Here is a 17,694-nt window from a genome sequence, read left to right on the forward strand (position 1 = left end):
GAGGCAACAGCAGAAGGGAGCCCGCGGTCCTCTCCCGTAAACACACTCCGCCGCCGCCGCCGCCTCCCCCTCGGCACCGCGCGCGGTGCTGCCTGGCGCCCGAGCCGCTCGGACTGCTATGTAACCGCGAGACGGCGGGAGCAAGGGGGCCGGGGAGAAGAGGTGCACCCGTGGGAGGCTGTGGGGGCCAAGTTTGCGGCCACTTCGGCACGCGCTTTTCTTAGCCCCCGCTTGCCCCTTCCTGCAGCTCGGCTGGCCCAGGGGTCCTTTGCCTCCTCGCGTGCCCGGCGACCATGGTGACGGTGGAGGAGCTGCGGGAGATGGACTGCAGCGTGCTCAAAAGGCTGATGAACAGGGAAGAGAACGGCGGCGGCGCGGGCGGCAGCGGCAGCGGCAGCCACGGCGCCCTGGGGCTGCTGAGCGGCGGCAAGTGCCTGCTGCTGGACTGCAGACCGTTCCTGGCGCACAGCGCGGGCTACATCCGAGGCTCGGTCAACGTGCGCTGCAACACCATCGTGCGGCGGCGGGCTAAGGGCTCCGTGAGTCTGGAGCAGATCCTGCCCGCCGAGGAGGAGGTGCGCGCCCGCCTGCGCTCCGGCCTCTACTCGGCTGTCATCGTCTACGACGAGCGCAGCCCGCGCGCCGAGAGCCTCCGCGAAGACAGCACCGTGTCGCTGGTCGTGCAGGCGCTGCGCCGCAACGCCGAGCGCACCGACATCTGCCTGCTCAAAGGTAAACTCGGGCGTCGGGGCGCGAGCCCGAGGGGAGGTTCAGCGGGACTGGGCGGCCTGCGTCTTAGTGGGCCGGGGAAGAAGTGCCCGGAGGGATTCGTGGCCGTGAGGATCCCCGCGCACTCCTTTGTGCGCGCTGGTGTGCATGGGTTTGCAAGGTTTTTGTGCGTTTGTGTGCAAGTGCGAGCGCCTGAAGTCCCCAGAGACGGCGAGGGTGCGTTTCCTCTGTCACCTGCCGCGTCGGGAGTCTTCGGAGATTCTGCATTTATTTACACTCACTGACCGTCAGGCCTCTTAGGCGAAGGGACCCCACTGCGTTGCCCACCCAGAATCCGTGTGTGTGTTGGTAGGGGGTGTGTGTGTGTGCTCCCAGTGCCACTGTGAGGGCGGGACCAGGTCAGGCCTGTTGTCTTGGCGCGCCCGGGCCCTGCGCCGAGTCCCGAGAACCCGAGAAGTGGGGAAGAGGGTGAAGGGTGAGCGCCGAAGCGGGAACGGCTCCGTGAATGCAGAAAGGCGGATCGGGTTGCGGACATTGTGCGGAGCTATCTGCGTCTCGTTCCCTGCTGCCCAACTCCGAGCTCCGCCTGGAAGGTGGCCAACTTCTCCCGCCTCGGGCTAGACCCCAGCTCCGGGAGCGGGGGGCGGGAGGGCTGTGTATTCGGGGAACGCGAGATAGGACGGTGCCCCCTCAACGGAGGCTGCGGAGACGACCTTTTGTTCAGAGCCGCTTCTGGACCATCTGTTGGCGGCGCGTGCTGGCTTTAAGCGGACCCTGGCGCAACTCCTCGGGGACGGGAGTTCTTGTCAAATCGGGAAGTCGGAAACCCCCAAAGGGCCGCGGGCTAAGTGATCGGAGGGACGGTGCGCCGACCGCACCTGCCCCGCCTGCTGGAGCCGCGGCCCTTGGCTGTCCCCGCGCGAGGGGGAGCGGGCAGGCCCCGGTGTGGGTAGGGGCGCCCCCGCCGCGCTGCGCCCCTGCCTCCCACCGCCGCATTCCGCGCATTCTTTCGCCGGCGTCCGGTCCCTGCCTCCGAACCCGTGAGGCGTTTCAGACCCGGGCCTTCAAAGAGCCGGTCCTTTCCCTGCAGGCGCCCTTCGCCTCCTCCCCTCCTTTCCTTTTCCCTCCGGACCTGCTCACCCGAGAGGAAGGGAGGCGGTGGCGGGAGGAGGGGCGGAAACCTGTCCCCGCCGCCCTTTCCAAAAAGCACAACAACCCCGCTCAGTGCCGGCGAGCCGGGTTTGCCCCTGCCGAACAGCGGGGGGCTTTGTTCTCGGCAGTTGTTTCCTGGCCATTTGACCTGTCAGCTGCTGGGGAAATGCTGCTGTTGACCTTCGGTTGAACTACTAAGGCGATTTTGCTGATTTTTCTGTTTCCGCGAGGGCTGCCTTTTGCACCTCCGAGGGAGCCTAATCTTCCTCTCTTCTCCCCAAAGCGTTTTAAGAGAAAGTGCCGGGAAGGGGTTGCACCGGAAGGCCGGGCGCCTGGGACCCGGGGGCCTCGCCTGCCTGGTGGCCGAGCAGTGCCCGGGAGCCCCCCGCGGACGCACGTCCAGCTTCCTCCCGCGCGGGTGTGGGCGGCGAAGCTGCGGAGCACGCCCGCCTTCCCCTACCCGCTGCTGGCGTTCGTGGCAACGGGGAGAGAAATTTCTCGGGGGTGATGGGCTCCTCGCTGGCACGGGGTGTTCTCCGTGCCGCGCTGCCCTGGACTGTCCCCCATTATTTAGAGCCCAAGCCTGCGCCTTCCTTCGCGGGCCTCTGAAGCCAGGGCCCTTCTGGAGGTCGTGCAGACCCACGTGGAGTCTGGGTGCGTTTTGTTTTGTTTTTCTTCCTGGAAGAAATCCGGAGGGGATCGCCCCGGAGCAGCAGCTCGGGGACCTTGGCCCGTGGACTAACGCGCGCGAGGACACCCAAGACCCGGGGAGGGAAGGCATATATTTAACGTTTCCTTCTCCGGCTCCTCCGTGGTCGAGCGGGGAGAACCCAGAGCCAGATCCGTTCGGACAGCTGGCCCGCGCACTCGCCGCTAGGCGCGAGGCTCAGGCTCAGGTTCGGGGTGAGACAGGAGCCTCTGGCTACAATGACAGTCCCCTCGTAGGACAGGAGCCTCCGGGTAAAATAACAGCCCCCTGGCTTTTGCCGAGGTCCCTGGCTAAAGGAAAAGAAGCCTTCTATGGGTTCTTTCCTCCAGAGGCTTGCACTGCTTCCTGTGGTCTGACCTGGTGTGTGTCATGGAGGGCTTCCTTCCAGGCTTTTCCAAGTCCACATCCTCGAGCGTCTGGGCCTGGGCAGCAGGTAGAAACAGTGCGTCTGCAGGAACAGGCCCGGGGAGGAGCCAGGAAAGGTTTCACTGTGTCTTCTAAGGAAAGGAGCCTTTGGGAGCAGCCTCCTATAATTCGGAGGGGTGGGTGGTGGTGATGGAATAGGGCTAGATCCCCGGGGACGGCAGAATGTCTGCCTAACAGGTTACCAGGGGCATTTCTGGCTGCTTCTCCTATATGTGCTAAGGAGAGGAAGTCTCAACACCATTCCTCTTCCTCTTCTTGGTCCTCTAAGCAAAAAGGCATCCCCACTGAGGTTAGAAGGACCCAGGAAGTGTCTGCTCCCACAGGGCTAGGAGAGGAAAGCAGGGCTCCTAAGTTCTGGTGGAGAAAATGTGCGTTCATAGGAGGGCACTTCCCGGGCAGGGAACTAAAGGGAAGCGCTGGAGAAGGGGGGACATAAAGCCCTTTAGATTATCTTTAGTAGATGCTCCAATGGTTTAGGGCTTGGCTGGTTTGGTTTCCACGGGAGTTGCTCATTTTAGTTTTCACGTAATGGGACTCTGTGTAGGTCTCATTTCATGAATATGGAGCAAAAGCGGGCAGACGTCTCTAACAACCTGCACGGACAGGAACGCAGTAGAATATTTTCAGAAGTTACATTGTCCTTCCCAGCCAAAGGCTCTCTAATCCTCCCAGTAACTGAGTAACTAAATAACCCTCTTTCAAAATCTCCGTTCTCTCTTTCTGCCACTCACCTCACGCAAGAATTCACAGTTCAGAGTAAATGTTACTCTTTCCATTTCCTAATAGTATCCAAGTTTTGCTAAGAGCCATCACCTAAATCATTACATTTTCTGGTCTTTTTGCTAGTAAAAGATTCTCATTGACCTAAACCTTTTTCCTTCCTTTTCTTTTCCTTTTCTTTCTTTCTTTCTTTCTTTCTTTCTTTCTTTCTTTCTTTCTCCTCTGAGGTTCCTTTATTTAAAATCCTGTAAGGCATTTTTAGGGAACGTTCAGAAATCTCAGTTTTTGAGATGTTTATTACAATACACATCTCCTTTGAAGTCCTTTTCTCTTTCTTTCGTAAATCCTCAGATTGGGGTTATAAAGAACCCTGGTCATTAGAGAAAGACAAAGAGAGCATTTTCTTACCCTAATAGAAGGCATTCTCTGCCTCTCCTACTTCTCCAGTAAGTCAGTCTCACGCAGAAGATTTTAGATATAAAAACACTATTTTACTTTTCTCCTGTCTAAAATTGACCACAGCTCGTGACTTCTGTCTGTTTTTATTTGAGTTCTGATTTTAAAGTTGTCCTGGTATGTTTTGAGAAAGGACGATCCAACTAGATAGTCCAGCTTCTTCCTCCAGGTTGGGACTCAAATATGTTTTAGTCCTAGGGCCTGACCATACAGATGGTGACATGACAGTTTCCAAAGGAAGCAGCCAGCAAGGCCAGTGATGGAGTGGGGATTGCTCAGCCAGCAGCCCTGCTCTCACTCTGAGCCTGTTTTGTCTCTCTCGGGCCCCAGTTGCCCAGCCCATGCTAGTCCCCCAGGTCAGTGGCATTAAACAGCCACGCCCCAGGGATGAGGGGGTATGAGTTTGCCCACCTCCTCCACGCAAAGAGAAGTGGATTAGCTTTTCTTCCTAGAAACAGGACACAATGGCCATGACAGCCAAGGCTTGAAGGCATCAGAATTACACAAAATGGTAGGCCTTATAGATAGTCTCTAACTTCTCCTGCAGTCAAAGAATGACAACGAATGAAGCAATCTCACTGTTTTTTTGCATCATTTGAACTGGATGCTTCCAACGAACAAAAGTAACTAAAAACGAGGTGTAGGTACAAATTGAAAGTGAAAATTCGATCCTTACTAAGCCCATCACAGCTCCCTTGGGCTTGTCCTCAAGGCTCATAGGAGAGGTGGGCTGTACAGGAAGGAGGGAGGGTGGCTTTTTTTTTTTAAGATTTTATTCATTTGAGACAGAGAGAGCGGATGGGCTGGGGAGAGGCAGAGGGAGAAGCAGACTAGTTGCTGAGCAGGGAGCCCGATGTGGGGCTCAATCCCAGGACCCCAGGATCATGACCTGAGCCAAGGTAGATGCTTCACCAACTGAGCCACCCAGGCGCCCCCAGAGTGGCCTCCTTAAGGAGCCAAGAAACTCCTTTTAAAAAAATCAGAACATCTGAAACCAGATAGCCAGTTTCCTAGCTGGGAGGCAGTTGCTGCCTGATCACGGCAGTCTGACAGGAAGAAGAGTTCACTCTCCGACGGAAGGCAGCAGAAGCCCGCTTGCTGGACAAAGCAGATAGCCCAGAAGTTCTGGGAGGGACCGCAACCCAGACCTAGCTCCAATGCGTCATTGTCAGCCAGCTGGCGCAGGACCATGGGTCTGTGCCTGGGGTCCCAGCCTGAGCAGCTCACTTAAACATGCAGCACTGTTCAGGATTTACAAGGTGATTATGGAGTTAACCCCCACATCAAGGGAAGTTATCAAAGCCAGAGGACCCCAGACTTTCTCGCTGGGCATCAGCTGCCTTGTATTGATAAAATGTCCCAGGAGACCAAGCCCTTGTCTGTCTTGGAGCCTCATCTCTGAACGGGTGACATTGTATGGAGAAGGTAATGGAGAGAGTGAAAGCCGTATTAAGATCCATGACCACTGTCACCACCAAATGACTGGCTTTCCCCACACAGACCCCACTAGAGGTCCTGCTGTGGTGATATGATCAGCACTACATCAACCTGCCTTTTCTAGACACTTTGATGTCCTAGCCCTGCATGGACGTGTGGCCAGTGGGCCGTTCTTTGCAGTAGACTGTGACAGTTGTGCTACTGTGTGAGTGTGAGAAAAAGAGTGTGGAATTGAGCTATGGAGGTAGTTATTCCTCAGAAAAGTTGATTGGGGATGGGGTGGGGAGGGAATTATATTCCTTTTCTTTCCTTTAGCCCCTCAAGTTTCAAAATTTAGATGAGAAAATGAGAGCTTTAAGACTAGAAAGTCTGTTATTAAGAACACGGGAAAAACGAGTCAAAATTACTCAGAGTATCTGTTATAGAATTACCTTCTGTTGGACACAGACGGAACAGGTGGAAAGTCATTGGTGTATGTCTCATACGATTGTATCCAGAAGCTCGAAAAGCAGATTTCGGAGACACCTGCTGTCAGTTCGTAGTTTACAAATAAAGTTTGTGATATTTAAGATCACAAGAGTATTGGTACTTTGAGGTGCCTGGGTGGCTCACTTGGTTGAGTGGCTGCCTTCGGGTCGGGTCATGATCTCAGGGTCCTGGGATCGAGCCCTGCATCCGGCTCCCTGCTCAGCAGAGAGACTGCTGCTCCCTATCCCTCTGCCTGACTCTGTGCCTACTTGTGTTCTCTTTCTCTGTCAAATAAGTAAATAAAATCTTAAAAAATATATATATATTGGCACTTAAAGATGATATGGTCTGAAATCCTGCCATCATGACCCTGTAGGGATACAGACACACCTGAAACCCTGTAAAATCCCCCTTTAAATGGAATGCATTCTAGAGGTTTCTATTCTGTTACATCGCATTAAATAAAATGTACTGATCATGACTTCTAAGTGACAACCTGTAGTTTGAAAAGCCCTGGCAAGAAGCAGAGTTTGGTGAAATGTCAGGAGTGTCCTGTTCAGATCCTTTCTGGTTTTGCCTGAAAATTCTGTGTCTTCAACAGGGTGAAAAACCAGCAGTCTGTGGCTCCCCCAAGAGAAGGACCACCAGGAAGGCAGAGATGGGGACACAGCAGGGTGGGCTTCTGACGGCCAGACTAGCAGATGGCTTCGAGACCAATGGGCTGAACGTTGTCCCTCCCCTTACTTGGGGGTCTCCCTGAACCACAGTTTTCTTTTCTGTGACATCAGGGCCAGTCACCTCAAGGGCTGATAGTTGGACCCATGTTTGGGAAGAGACTGGCACAGAGTAAGCCTTTCTCCTAAACAGTGGCTATCATTTTTACTAACATGGTGCTGATGGCCATAGAGGACGGATACTCTTGTGGGGTGCTGGCGTGAGTGGTTTCCTAACTCACAGGCTTCTGCCCCAGCACCCTGCCTGCCCATCATTGTGTGTTCTACTCATCGGACTGGTCCTGGACCAGTGCAGCTCATCGGCCTGCAAAAGGGACCTCCTTTGGTGCTGCTCTTTGTAATGGATCCTCCAAATCTAGCAAGAGCTCAGGAGGGAAAAACCCTCTCATTGCTGCCCCTGCCCTGGGATGTCCAGTCCCTCGGGCTAATCTGCTTTCTCACTCGGTTCCTTTCTGCCTGTTCTTTAAAGATCTGACAGAGCGAACTGATTTCAGTCGTGACGTTTCTGCCCCATTCTAATGCTGTCTTCTCCCACGCTCTCTGTACTGTTAGGAGAGGTCTGGGGGTGGGGATGCGCAGATGACAAATGACCCCCCTCAAGCATGGTCTGGCCCCCAGGTCACCTCTGTCCTGCCCAATTGCCTACCTGCCCCCTGCCCATCATGGCCCGGGAGTCCTCTGTCCTTTACTGCTCTGAGGAGCCACCCAGAGCCAGTGGACGTCCCCGATGGGGAAAGGTCCTGGACAGTGCAGTGCCTGTCCTTCTACTGTCCGATGACCAGATCTCAGGGCTGTGAATGGGGAAAAAACCGGTAAAGCCTAGGAGAAGAAGGCTGTCCAAAGTCTGGGAAGTCGCCAGTAATGCTGGGTTCCCTCTTTGGTGCCAAAAAAGGAAGCCTTCATTATGCGTCTCCCCGAGTCCAGGCGCAGAGCACTGGCTGTCCCAAGTGGTCTTCGAGGGACGCCGCTGGGCCCCGACGGTTCATCACATTTTACAGATGAGGGAGAGACTCAGAGAGGTTGCATGACAGCCCTAGGCTGCACAGCTGATGATTTCTTGGGTTGGAATGCAACCCAGACCTGTGAGTCGGAAGGAGAATCCGCGTGGTTCCCTGCTCATACCTACTCATCCATGGGAAAAACATTGTGTCAATCATTCTGAGGCCTCTCCCACTTCCCCTGCCCCTGGGACGGGTGGGGTTGGTCCTAGGACCTCTGTGACCTTGCCGCCTGGCCCTTGGCCCCCTGGACTCCCCTGATCACTTGCCGGTGGGCACTGCTAGTCTGTCTGTCTAGGTGATGAGCTTATGGAGGGCACTGCCCAGGCCTTACATTTCTTGGAAAAAAAGACACAAATGTATTTGGATAGCTCAAATTATTGTACTATAAACACAGAGCGTTGTTTACTTAAAAATTTTCAAACCCTATAGAATCGTCTGGAGTAACAAGTTATGTCTTTGTATATGAGTGTTCACCAGTGGTTTGTTAACTGATCCAATTCTCTTTCCGTCCTTCCAAGGGGGGAGACTGGAAGAAGTTTCCCGAGTCCTGTGTTGGGGCCGCAGCTAAAGACATTTGCTGCCTCTTCCCCCATCCTGTCTTCTCTGCATTTGGGACAGCCGGGTTTGTAGCCTTATCAGGAAAACGGGGTGCTGACGGGTAGGAGGGGTGCCCCTGAGCTGAGATGCCCAGGAGGGCCACCGACATGCCTGATACTGCCAGTCCTGGCCCCTCGAGTGGGTTTTCCATCCGGGGAGGCTGGTCATTGTGACTCAGCAGCAGCCAGGCGGGTGACCAGGGAGGCAGCCAAACGTTTCTATCCCAAGGGAGGGCATGGAGGGGGAATGCAGGAGACTGGGGCTCAGAGGAAAAAATGCCTACCGTGTTTCTGGAAGCCTCAAGATGCAGTGAAGAACCGTTTCCCTGCCTCCGCAAAGCAGTGTTTTCTGGGGGCGGGGGAGTGGGATTTGGGCAAGTCATTGACTCACCGTCACATGTCTGCCTGTTGGAAGGTTCCCACGAATGGTTCCAGGGCACACTGGCCCCTCACTGCTTACACCCAGACGTTTAGCTGTTACCTATGTGACTGTTGGGTGAACGGGTCGGTGAGAGGGGTTGTTCCACAACGTGCAGGCCCTACTGAATTGATTTATGATCCACCGTGGGTCCTCCAGAAACTGCAAAATAAAAAATACGGACAGGGCCAAATGCGGACCGTGGACGCTGAGTTGCTCATCAAGCCACGTCCCTTAGCTCCCAAGTGAATCAGATCCTGATCAGGTGTTTGTCTCCTGGTGTCTCCCTGCCCCTCTGCCTACCTACATCTCTGCCCACCTCCGGCCAGCCCGCGCTCTTCTGCTCGCCCCTAACACTATTACAGAGAAATTGTCCCTTTATCTCTTTTTGCTTAAAAGACCTCCCTTCCCTGGAAGACGATCCCACAGATAACCATTCCAGAGCTTAGCAACTCTCAGGGCAGGAAATCCTGCCTTGCCCCAAACCTGCATGTAGCAAGAGGGATTTATATTTAAGCCCGTTTCCTCTTATTTTGGCCCCTTGTTGATAGAACAGCTGTTCGTGTGGCCGGGCGATTGGCATCTGTTCTGTTGCTGAGATCCAGAGGGGCTGGTGCCAGGGTAATTTTTTTTTTTCCTTCTCTCCCACATTCGAGAACCTCTCCAAAGGAAGAGCTGGAGTTGGGGGATGACAGACATGATCGTAGGTCCCAGGGCTTGGCACCTCCGTGTTCATGGAAACCCACAGTGGCCATCCTGTCTTCGTGCTGTCATCACCCTAAGGCGCTGCTGTGGAAGGTCCCTTCTGGCATGCTCCCCCGCACGTCCTCCGATGCATCTCTAATCTAAGTCTTGTTCCTAAAACTTTCCTTCCAGCCTTCAGGATGAAGCCGGACCAAAGGGGTCTCTCTGTAGGCTCCATAGCCATTATCTCTGGGCCCACAGCGCCACCTGGTGGCCAGTGTAGATCCAGCCGGCCCCAGCTTCCGAGCCCTTCTCCGTCTAGGGTAGGATTCAAGTACTTGCTGGTTTTCTGCTGGCTTAGTGACCCTATTAACCAGAACATGTTTCTTTTTCACAGGTGGCTATGAGAGGTTTTCCTCCGAGTACCCAGAATTCTGTTCCAAAACTAAGGCCCTGGCAGCCCTCCCACCTGCTGTGCCCCCCAGCACCGCGGAATCCCTGGACGTGGGCTGCAGCTCCTGCGGAACCCCGCTGCACGACCAGGTAGACTCGGGGCCCAGAGCCCGCCAGGGAGGGGCAACTTGGGGGCAAGGGGGCTTGTTTCCAGGTTGCAGCTTTTTTAGGGGTTGGGGATGCAGGGCCTCCGTTTGGGGAGAAGGTAGTGAACCCCGAGTGCTGGGGTGGGTGTTAGGGAGGGTGCATTTGTTCCTGGAAATTCTTCCCCTTCCCTCTTCTTAGCCTCGCCCGAAAAAGACAAAGATGTAACTTTCCGATTTAGCCTCTGAAGTTACGTGCAGGCCGTCACCTGATTGCTGAAATCAGAAGGGTGGGACCTGCTGCAGAGAAGCCGAGAGAGCACCCTCTTTGAAAGCGCCGCCCTGGGAACTGTCCCCCGCCCCCCGTAGTGTATAGCCCACTGTAAATGCCAAGTGGACATAAATGGTCGGCTCTCCCTCCCCTAAGGAAACCAGCTTAAGCTGCCATATTCCTTATGAGCAGACTCCTTCTAGGCCTTCGGTTTAGATGGACGGGGGTGAATTTATGGGGTGCAGCAACTCTGCTCCCAGATCTCAGATCTTTTGAGTTGATGTGACTCAGAAAATGTCACGAATTTAAGCCGATGTTACCTCATACTGCCAAGATCCCTCCTTTTGTCTGTGAGGCTGGTAACACCTGTTTTTGGTGTGCCACCTGGAGATGTATCCGACCCAAGAGGTCCCCACATCACACACCAGATAGCCTGGCCATTAGCAGGTGTAGATGAATGTCGCCAACGGTGTGGCAAGGCCAGCATGGCGTCTCGTATCCAGGCAGAGGCGGCGACTGGAACCGGCGTGTGGGGCCCACCAAGCTTTACCATCCCGGCTTCTCAGCTCACAGCAGAGCCGAGTGGAAAGGCTAGAGAAGTCCCCTGGTTCTGTCATCTGCGGGGAGCCCCAGCAGGTGTAAGGGGAAGGCTGGGGACGCTGCGTCCCCCGGCGTTCTCCCCAGGGCTTGTGACAGCCCGCCTCGGACAGGCTCCCTCTCCCGGTCCCCGTCCTCCTCCTCCTGAATGCCTTCTACTCACCATGCCCGGGGGGCCTTTGCTTCCCCTTTCTGGTGCAGGGGGGTCCTGTGGAGATCCTTCCCTTCCTCTACCTCGGCAGTGCCTACCACGCTGCCCGGAGGGACATGTTGGACGCCCTGGGGATCACGGCCCTGCTGAATGTCTCCTCTGACTGCCCAAACCACTTTGAAGGACACTACCAGTACAAGTGCATCCCGGTGGAAGACAACCACAAGGCAGACATCAGCTCCTGGTTCATGGAGGCCATCGAGTACATCGGTAGGTCGGCGCTGGGGTGCACGCCCGGGCGGGAGGCTGGGAGGGAGCCAGGAGTCCTCCCTGCTGAATGAAGGAGGGACTCAGGCAGCGCTGTCTCCAGGGCACACCGATTTCCCCTCTGCCTCTAAGGAAGGCCGGGCCCCTGGATGCCGGGTTGGGAGAGGAGAATAGGAAGACAGATAGCCACTCCTCTGCTCTTAGCCTAGCCAACAACTTCTTGCTTGGCCATCTCCCAATGTCTAGATGATAAGGCTTTGGGGATTGGGGAGGAAGACAAATAAACAGAGAATGGGGGTCATTGTTTTTGTTTCTGCAAATGGAAATCCTTGAGGTACCTTGGGATTTCACCAGCTTGAACCCGGGTTTTTTTCCTAAGCTTAGTGCATTTGTTTGGTGAAGTCTCAAAAACAGGAATCCTAGAGTTCCCTTGCAGTGGGCTTCTCTAAGGAGAATTTAGGACTGTTACTCCTCGAATGGGAGTGCCCCTCCCCTAATACTCCTCAGACACCCCCCCCCGCCCCCCGCCCAGCGGGGCCAGACTGCACCTGCGCGCACCTGCCGCCCGGCGACCCCCGGGCGGGCGCGCGCAGGGCACTGACGGCGCCGCGCGCTCTGCCCCAGATGCAGTGAAGGACTGCCGCGGCCGCGTGCTGGTGCACTGCCAGGCGGGCATCTCGCGCTCGGCCACCATCTGCCTGGCCTACCTGATGATGAAGAAGCGGGTGCGGCTGGAGGAGGCCTTCGAGTTCGTCAAGCAGCGGCGGAGCATCATCTCGCCCAACTTCAGCTTCATGGGGCAGCTGCTGCAGTTCGAGTCGCAGGTGCTGGCCACGTCGTGCGCCGTGGAGGCCGCCAGCCCCTCGGGGCCCCTGCGGGAGCGGGGCAAGGCCACCCCCACGCCCACGTCGCAGTTCGTCTTCAGCTTCCCGGTGTCGGTGGGCGTGCACGCGGCCCCCAGCAGCCTGCCCTACCTGCACAGCCCCATCACCACGTCCCCCAGCTGCTAGGGCCGCGGGGAGCCCCGACCCGACCCCCGCCGCCGCCGGCTCTCCGCGGGGCTGGCGGGGACTGTTGGCGCGAGAGCCCGGCCGCCGGGCTCCCCCCCCCCCGTGCCCGCCTGCGGGACCAGCTAGCATGGCAATAAGGACTTCGAATCCACCTTACGAGCCCACAACACACTCCAGCCTAGAGCAATAACGGCTGCCTCCGCGGGCAGGGGAGACCTCGGTTTGCTTTGTGCGTCCGTGTTACTTTTCAGATAGGAATTTCTTACCTCATTTTTTTAAGCAGTAAGGCTTGAAGTTATGAAACCCACAGATCCTGGCAAAACGTGCCCACCCGGTTTTATTGAGGGGGGGGAGGGGCGCGGGGGTAGGAAAGGGACAAAAAGAAAACAAGTTTGCCAGAAGTGCCTGGTTCTGTGTGCTTCCTTCTCTTCTGTTCTTGTAACGGGTTTTGGTTGCGGTTCTGTTTTTTAAAGAAATCTTACAGGAGATGATTTTCCTTGTGAAGTCACCAGCAGGTGGATAATGATGCTTAATAATAAATAAAAGTATTTATTAAGAAGTTCCTCAGAGTATGTAAGTGCAAGGAGCCTAGGGATGATGGTGAACTTGGGATGTATTTATGTCCTGCCACGGTCAAGGCAGTTAGGAGCCGGCCGGTATCTCCCAGGTACGGACCAGGTAGCGGGAGGGTCAGTGGGCACTGGTTGCCACTGAGAAGCAGGCAGGTAAAGGAAGGATAAAAGGAAGCAGGCAGGATAAAAGGAAGGACCTGCTTTCTGACTTCTTTGAAGCTGGTTCCCAGGCATGGGGGACACGAAAGCGGCTCTAGGTCCCAGTGACACGGCTTTTTCTTGAGATCGGTGATTTAATTTGGTGATGGGAGCCTCTTCTCCCAGACCTGCGGGAAAGCTCGCCTATGCCCTGGATTAAGTGCTGTGTGGTAAAAGGTGCTTCTGGAAAATTCGGTGCAGCTGAGATTGTCCTCCATGGAGCGAGGCCCTTGGGGCAAGCAGCCAACTGGAGATGAACCTGACGGGAATCCTCTGGCGATGGGAAGCACCGTCTTGTCTTCTGCACGCTTCAGTATTTGTAATGTTAGAGGGAAGTACGGCAGTTCTTGCCTTCTTGAAATTCCTGGTGTAGCTGAATATTTTTCAAGGCCCTTCCTTGAAGAAGAAGAAGAAGAGGGTTTTGGATACCATGTTTCCCGTCTTGAATGGAAGACGGTGTGAGTGAGAAGCTGGCTAGACCCTTCTTGGGAGCTGGCTGCTGGGCTGCTTTCCTGGACACCCTGAGCCTGGCTCCCATTTTGGAATCCTTCTTGGGTTCATGCCATTTTAAGGGGCCTTTCCAAATGGAGATAAGGCTCTTGGGAAGGAGATGGATGTTTGATGCGGACTGGGCTTGGGGGGAGGGAGCAGGGAAGCTACATGTTACTTCATTTGTGGTAGTGTGGAACAGTGTTGTTACAGAGTGCCGCCTAGAGGTATTTGCAGACTTGTCTAGAAATGAGAGCATGTTTGTTTGGGGTTTTTTTGTTTTGTTTTGTTTTTGATGTTTTTTGTTTTCTTTTTGTTTTTTGGTGGGTTTTTTTTTTTTAAGCCCCTTGTGAGTCTAGATTTAAATGAACATTCTTGCTTATCCATAAATAACTTCAAGCCTCGACATCAGAATCGCATTGGAATGCCCTTTCTCACCCTGGCATTCCAGACAGGACCAGGTTCCTTGCATTTCCTTCCATAAATATGAACCTGTGTTGGCATCACTCATCCTGCCTTTGTCAAGCCCTGTCTTTGGGTGAGGCCGGAGTTCCCGCTTCCTGTTTTTAGAAAAGCCAAAGGCCCCCTCCATCCCTGGGAGCTGCTTGGCTGAATAGGTAGGGGAGAAGTGAGGGGTTAAGGTTCCCGGGCAATGGACCTATTTAGAGATGGCGCGGTTGGCCGTTCCCACTTTTTTCTTGATTGCTAGAAGTTGCTCTATGTTTTGTGATGAGTGAGGTCGAGCAGTTCTGCAGCTGCGAGAGTTCTGGGTTCCAACAGCAGACAGACCTGGGGGGCGGGGGCGCCTGTGGCGGGGGGAGGGCAGCCAGCCTGGAACAGACTCACTTTCTACAGAACAAGTGTACAGTTGCCAAAACCTGTGTGTCGTGCTTTCCCAGACTGGATTCCAACCACACGGACAGTCGGAGCTCAGGACCGGCCCCAGACATGTCTTTCCCCTGCTTTCCAATTCAAGTTTTCTGTCACCGTGTCAAACCGCTATTGATAAAGCCATTTTCTTTGTACTCGGTAACAGCCTGAGTCCCAGAACTCTCAGAGATAAAATAGGAAATTAGCTTGATTGGAAAAGGGGACTTTTTTTTTTTTTTTTTTTGGAGGGTCATAATTATGCCATCAAGAAGCCTCTTTGATGACTCGAAGTGACTCTGTAATGAAGACACCACTACAGGGTCCGCTCGAATGGCCAGGTGGATTTCAACCGGCATCTCCCCCATGGAGTCTTTTCTGGTGATGCAAAAGTCCTGTAACGGCCAGAACACGTTGCCACTTGCCCTGATCCTGTCAGCGGTGCTGTTGGCTACCTTGGATCTTCTCTAGAGACCAAGGGACGCGGTCGGCTCCCTCCTGGAATTCTGTGGGACCCAGGGATGTTTGTGGAGCACTGAGGGTCATGGACTGGACTTTGCCATGGAGAAGGATTAGGCTGAAGCTGCCGGGAATGGTGCCTGAGCACTCGCAGATTTTGTCTTTTCCTCCTGAGGCTCTTTTGCCAGGTGCTCGTCCCAGCCGGATTCCAGAGTTTTCAACGAGGTTGAGAAGCCATGAGAGAAATTCTAAGAGTCTGGAAAAGTGGGTAGAAGGGAGGTAGAATGGTCAGTTTGGATGGGAGTTGGCCGCCAAGCCTGTTGTATTAAAGCAGTGGTTCACCTTGGCTGTCCGTCGGCGTTAACTGGGGACTTTTGAAAACCTTGCTACCAGGCTATCCCAGGGCAACGAAACCAGGATTTCTGGAGCTGGAACCCAGGCATCCGTATGTTCCAAAGCTCCCCTGGTGCTTTCCATGTGTAGCCAAGGTGGGAAAACCCGCCTTGCTCTCTGGAGGGCAAGGTGCTGCTGGAGGGGAGGTCTTAATGACACAGAACTCACTGGTCTCGGAAACCACAGCTAGGGGGTTGTCATTGGCTTGGTAGGTTCCTTCTGTCCATCCCAGCCCGGCAGAGGGACAAGATCGTTTCTCTCAGGAGCTCAAGGAGCAGGTGACCTTGAATGGCAGCTGATGTGTGGAGCATTGTTAGGAACCTGAATACAGTGTCTGGATGTTGGGGTTGCTCCTTGTCTAGCAAGGAAGATAATGGGGCTTATTCTTGAAGATGCCCTTGTCCCCCAGGAGCATCCTGCCTGTCCTCAGAGCTCAGGAGTCAGATGAGGGAGAGGCTTCTTCAAGACAGAGCGATGCAATACTTGTAACTTTTGTAAATAGCCCCGTCTTTCAGAGTGATGTCATTTCTACATTTGATAATGCTTGTACTTCTGTAGGATGTATATAGTTTAGGGGATTATTTTTTGTTTGGTTTCGTTTTTTAGAAGAGTCGACATGTCTTTTTATTTATTGCCTGACAAAGATCATTTGAAGAAAAATAAATACATTTTCAACCATGTCTGGCCTGGTTTATCCTTTCCTTGGAAACGGCACTGCTGTGATGGCTTGGAAAGGAGCAAAAGGAGGTCTGGGGTGTTGGATGATCCTGTGTCCTTCGTGACGGTGACGGTAAGATGGTGGCTAGAAAAACCAGTGGCCCTGTTCTTGCTCCCTGAACACCACCCGAAGACAGGCTCACCTGCATCTCTAAGAACCTGGTTTCTCCGGGAAGGGCGTCCCGGGGGAAGAAAGAATTAATTGGACAATAAGAGACAGAGAGTGCCCCTCATCGGACCTACTTTGGTCCAGGCACAGGATAGAGTGACAAGGATGGCTCTTTGGAGGGAGAAGTCAATCAAACAGCCTAACCACAAGGTGATTAGGGCTATAGTACAGGAATATATATGACGTTACCCCTGCTGGGACCCCCACCCCACTGATAACGAGGGGTCATGCCTGGCTCACACAGACTCTTTAGAAAATTTAGTGACTTCATATTTCATCAGGATCATGGAAATTAGCAATATTTTCAAGGCCAGGTTGAAACTATACATGGATGCACGTCAGTGGCCCCTCAGTGCTGCTCTGTGGATTTCCCAAACTGTAAACTGAAAACATATCCGTAAACGTGCATCCCCCCTGAATCACTGTTAATTTATCCTTCTGGAAGAACTAGCCAGTGTGATCAGCCTGTGGAAAAAATGAGGTAAACGATTCGGAAAGTTGGGAAGCCAAATTGTTTGCCGATAAAACGTGTCAGAAAAACACAAGAGAATCCATTGAACGACCGTCAGGGAGAAGTCAGTGAGTGCTTGACTGTAACATTAATAGGAAAAACTCGGTAACTTTCTTAGGCAAAAAAACAAAACAGAACAAAACAGAAACCAAAAATAAGATGGAAGTAGTAGATCCCGTGTACAATATAATTTCAAGATGAAGAGTCTACAGTAAACTATACCAGAGATAGGCAAGACCCAGATGGTGGACAAGGAACATATATGAACACTTGAGAAAACCAAAGGATGTACTATGCTCTCGGATAAACAGACTTAATACTGAAAAGATACTATGTCCTTAATGATAGAGTATCATTAGTGATACTATTAATATCTAATGATATCAGTATTCATACTGAAAGGATCCTATGTCTTTAATGTCTTTAAGATTAATCTACATTTAAAGTGATCTCAAAACACCAGCGGGGGTTGTGAGGAACGTGGCTAAATGATCTTGATTTCACCTGGAGAAAGCTGCAGAAATAGGCAGGAAAAATGGTAAAGTAACAGACGGCAGAGACTCCGTAGGTGGAGGGGTGGGATTTACATCCTTTTGTACTGTGGGAAATTATTTACAAAGTAGAGATTCTTGCACCCGCTTAGAACGTACAGAGTCAGAGACCCTATAGACCCACAGGCAATTTCTGATTTATAGCTAGTTCAGGAGCGCCTGATCCAGCTCTGTCTTCCATCCTCTTCCCATTCAACTTCCAGACCAAAGTTTTCAAGTATGGCCACCATGACTACTACAATTTACCCAAGAACTTCGTTGTGTAACGACTTTATTTTGCTCACGAATTTGTAGATTAGAAACTTGGGAAAGGCTCTGCTGAGTGGTTGTCCCTTGGGGTCTCAGGCGGTCACAGTCCGTGACGGCTTGTCATGCTGTCTCCTGAAGGCGGTTGGGCTGGGCTTCC

At 53.5% G+C, this 17,694-nt stretch overlaps 1 protein-coding gene across 1 annotated transcript; it reads left to right on the forward strand.

Moving 5' to 3' along the window:
* The first annotated feature begins 293 nt into the window (after positions 1-293).
* Positions 294-16,018, forward strand: DUSP4 (dual specificity phosphatase 4). The gene is made up of 4 exons (XM_004757808.3): positions 294-732; positions 9,928-10,073; positions 11,136-11,355; positions 11,977-16,018. The coding sequence occupies exons 1-4, from the start codon at positions 294-296 to the stop codon at positions 12,360-12,362; spliced, it is 1,191 nt and encodes a 396-aa protein (XP_004757865.1). The 3' UTR covers positions 12,363-16,018.
* Positions 16,019-17,694: the final 1,676 nt, after the last annotated feature.

Source organism: Mustela putorius, unplaced genomic scaffold (assembly GCF_011764305.1).
Source record: "Mustela putorius furo isolate JIRA1106 unplaced genomic scaffold, ASM1176430v1.1 tig00003932_pilon_pilon_pilon:0A:0A, whole genome shotgun sequence".
NCBI classification, from domain to species: Eukaryota; Metazoa; Chordata; class Mammalia; order Carnivora; family Mustelidae; genus Mustela; species Mustela putorius.

Bases quoted from the DNA above. Each gene is read 5' to 3' on its own strand.
- DUSP4 (XM_004757808.3), top strand. From the start codon at position 294: ATGGTGACGGTGGAGGAGCTGCGGGAGATGGACTGCAGCGTGCTCAAA. The intron at 733-9,927 runs GTAAACTCGGGC...TCTTTTTCACAG, and splicing joins CGACATCTGCCTGCTCAAAG to GTGGCTATGAGAGGTTTTCC. The intron at 11,356-11,976 runs GTAGGTCGGCGC...GCTCTGCCCCAG, and splicing joins GGAGGCCATCGAGTACATCG to ATGCAGTGAAGGACTGCCGC.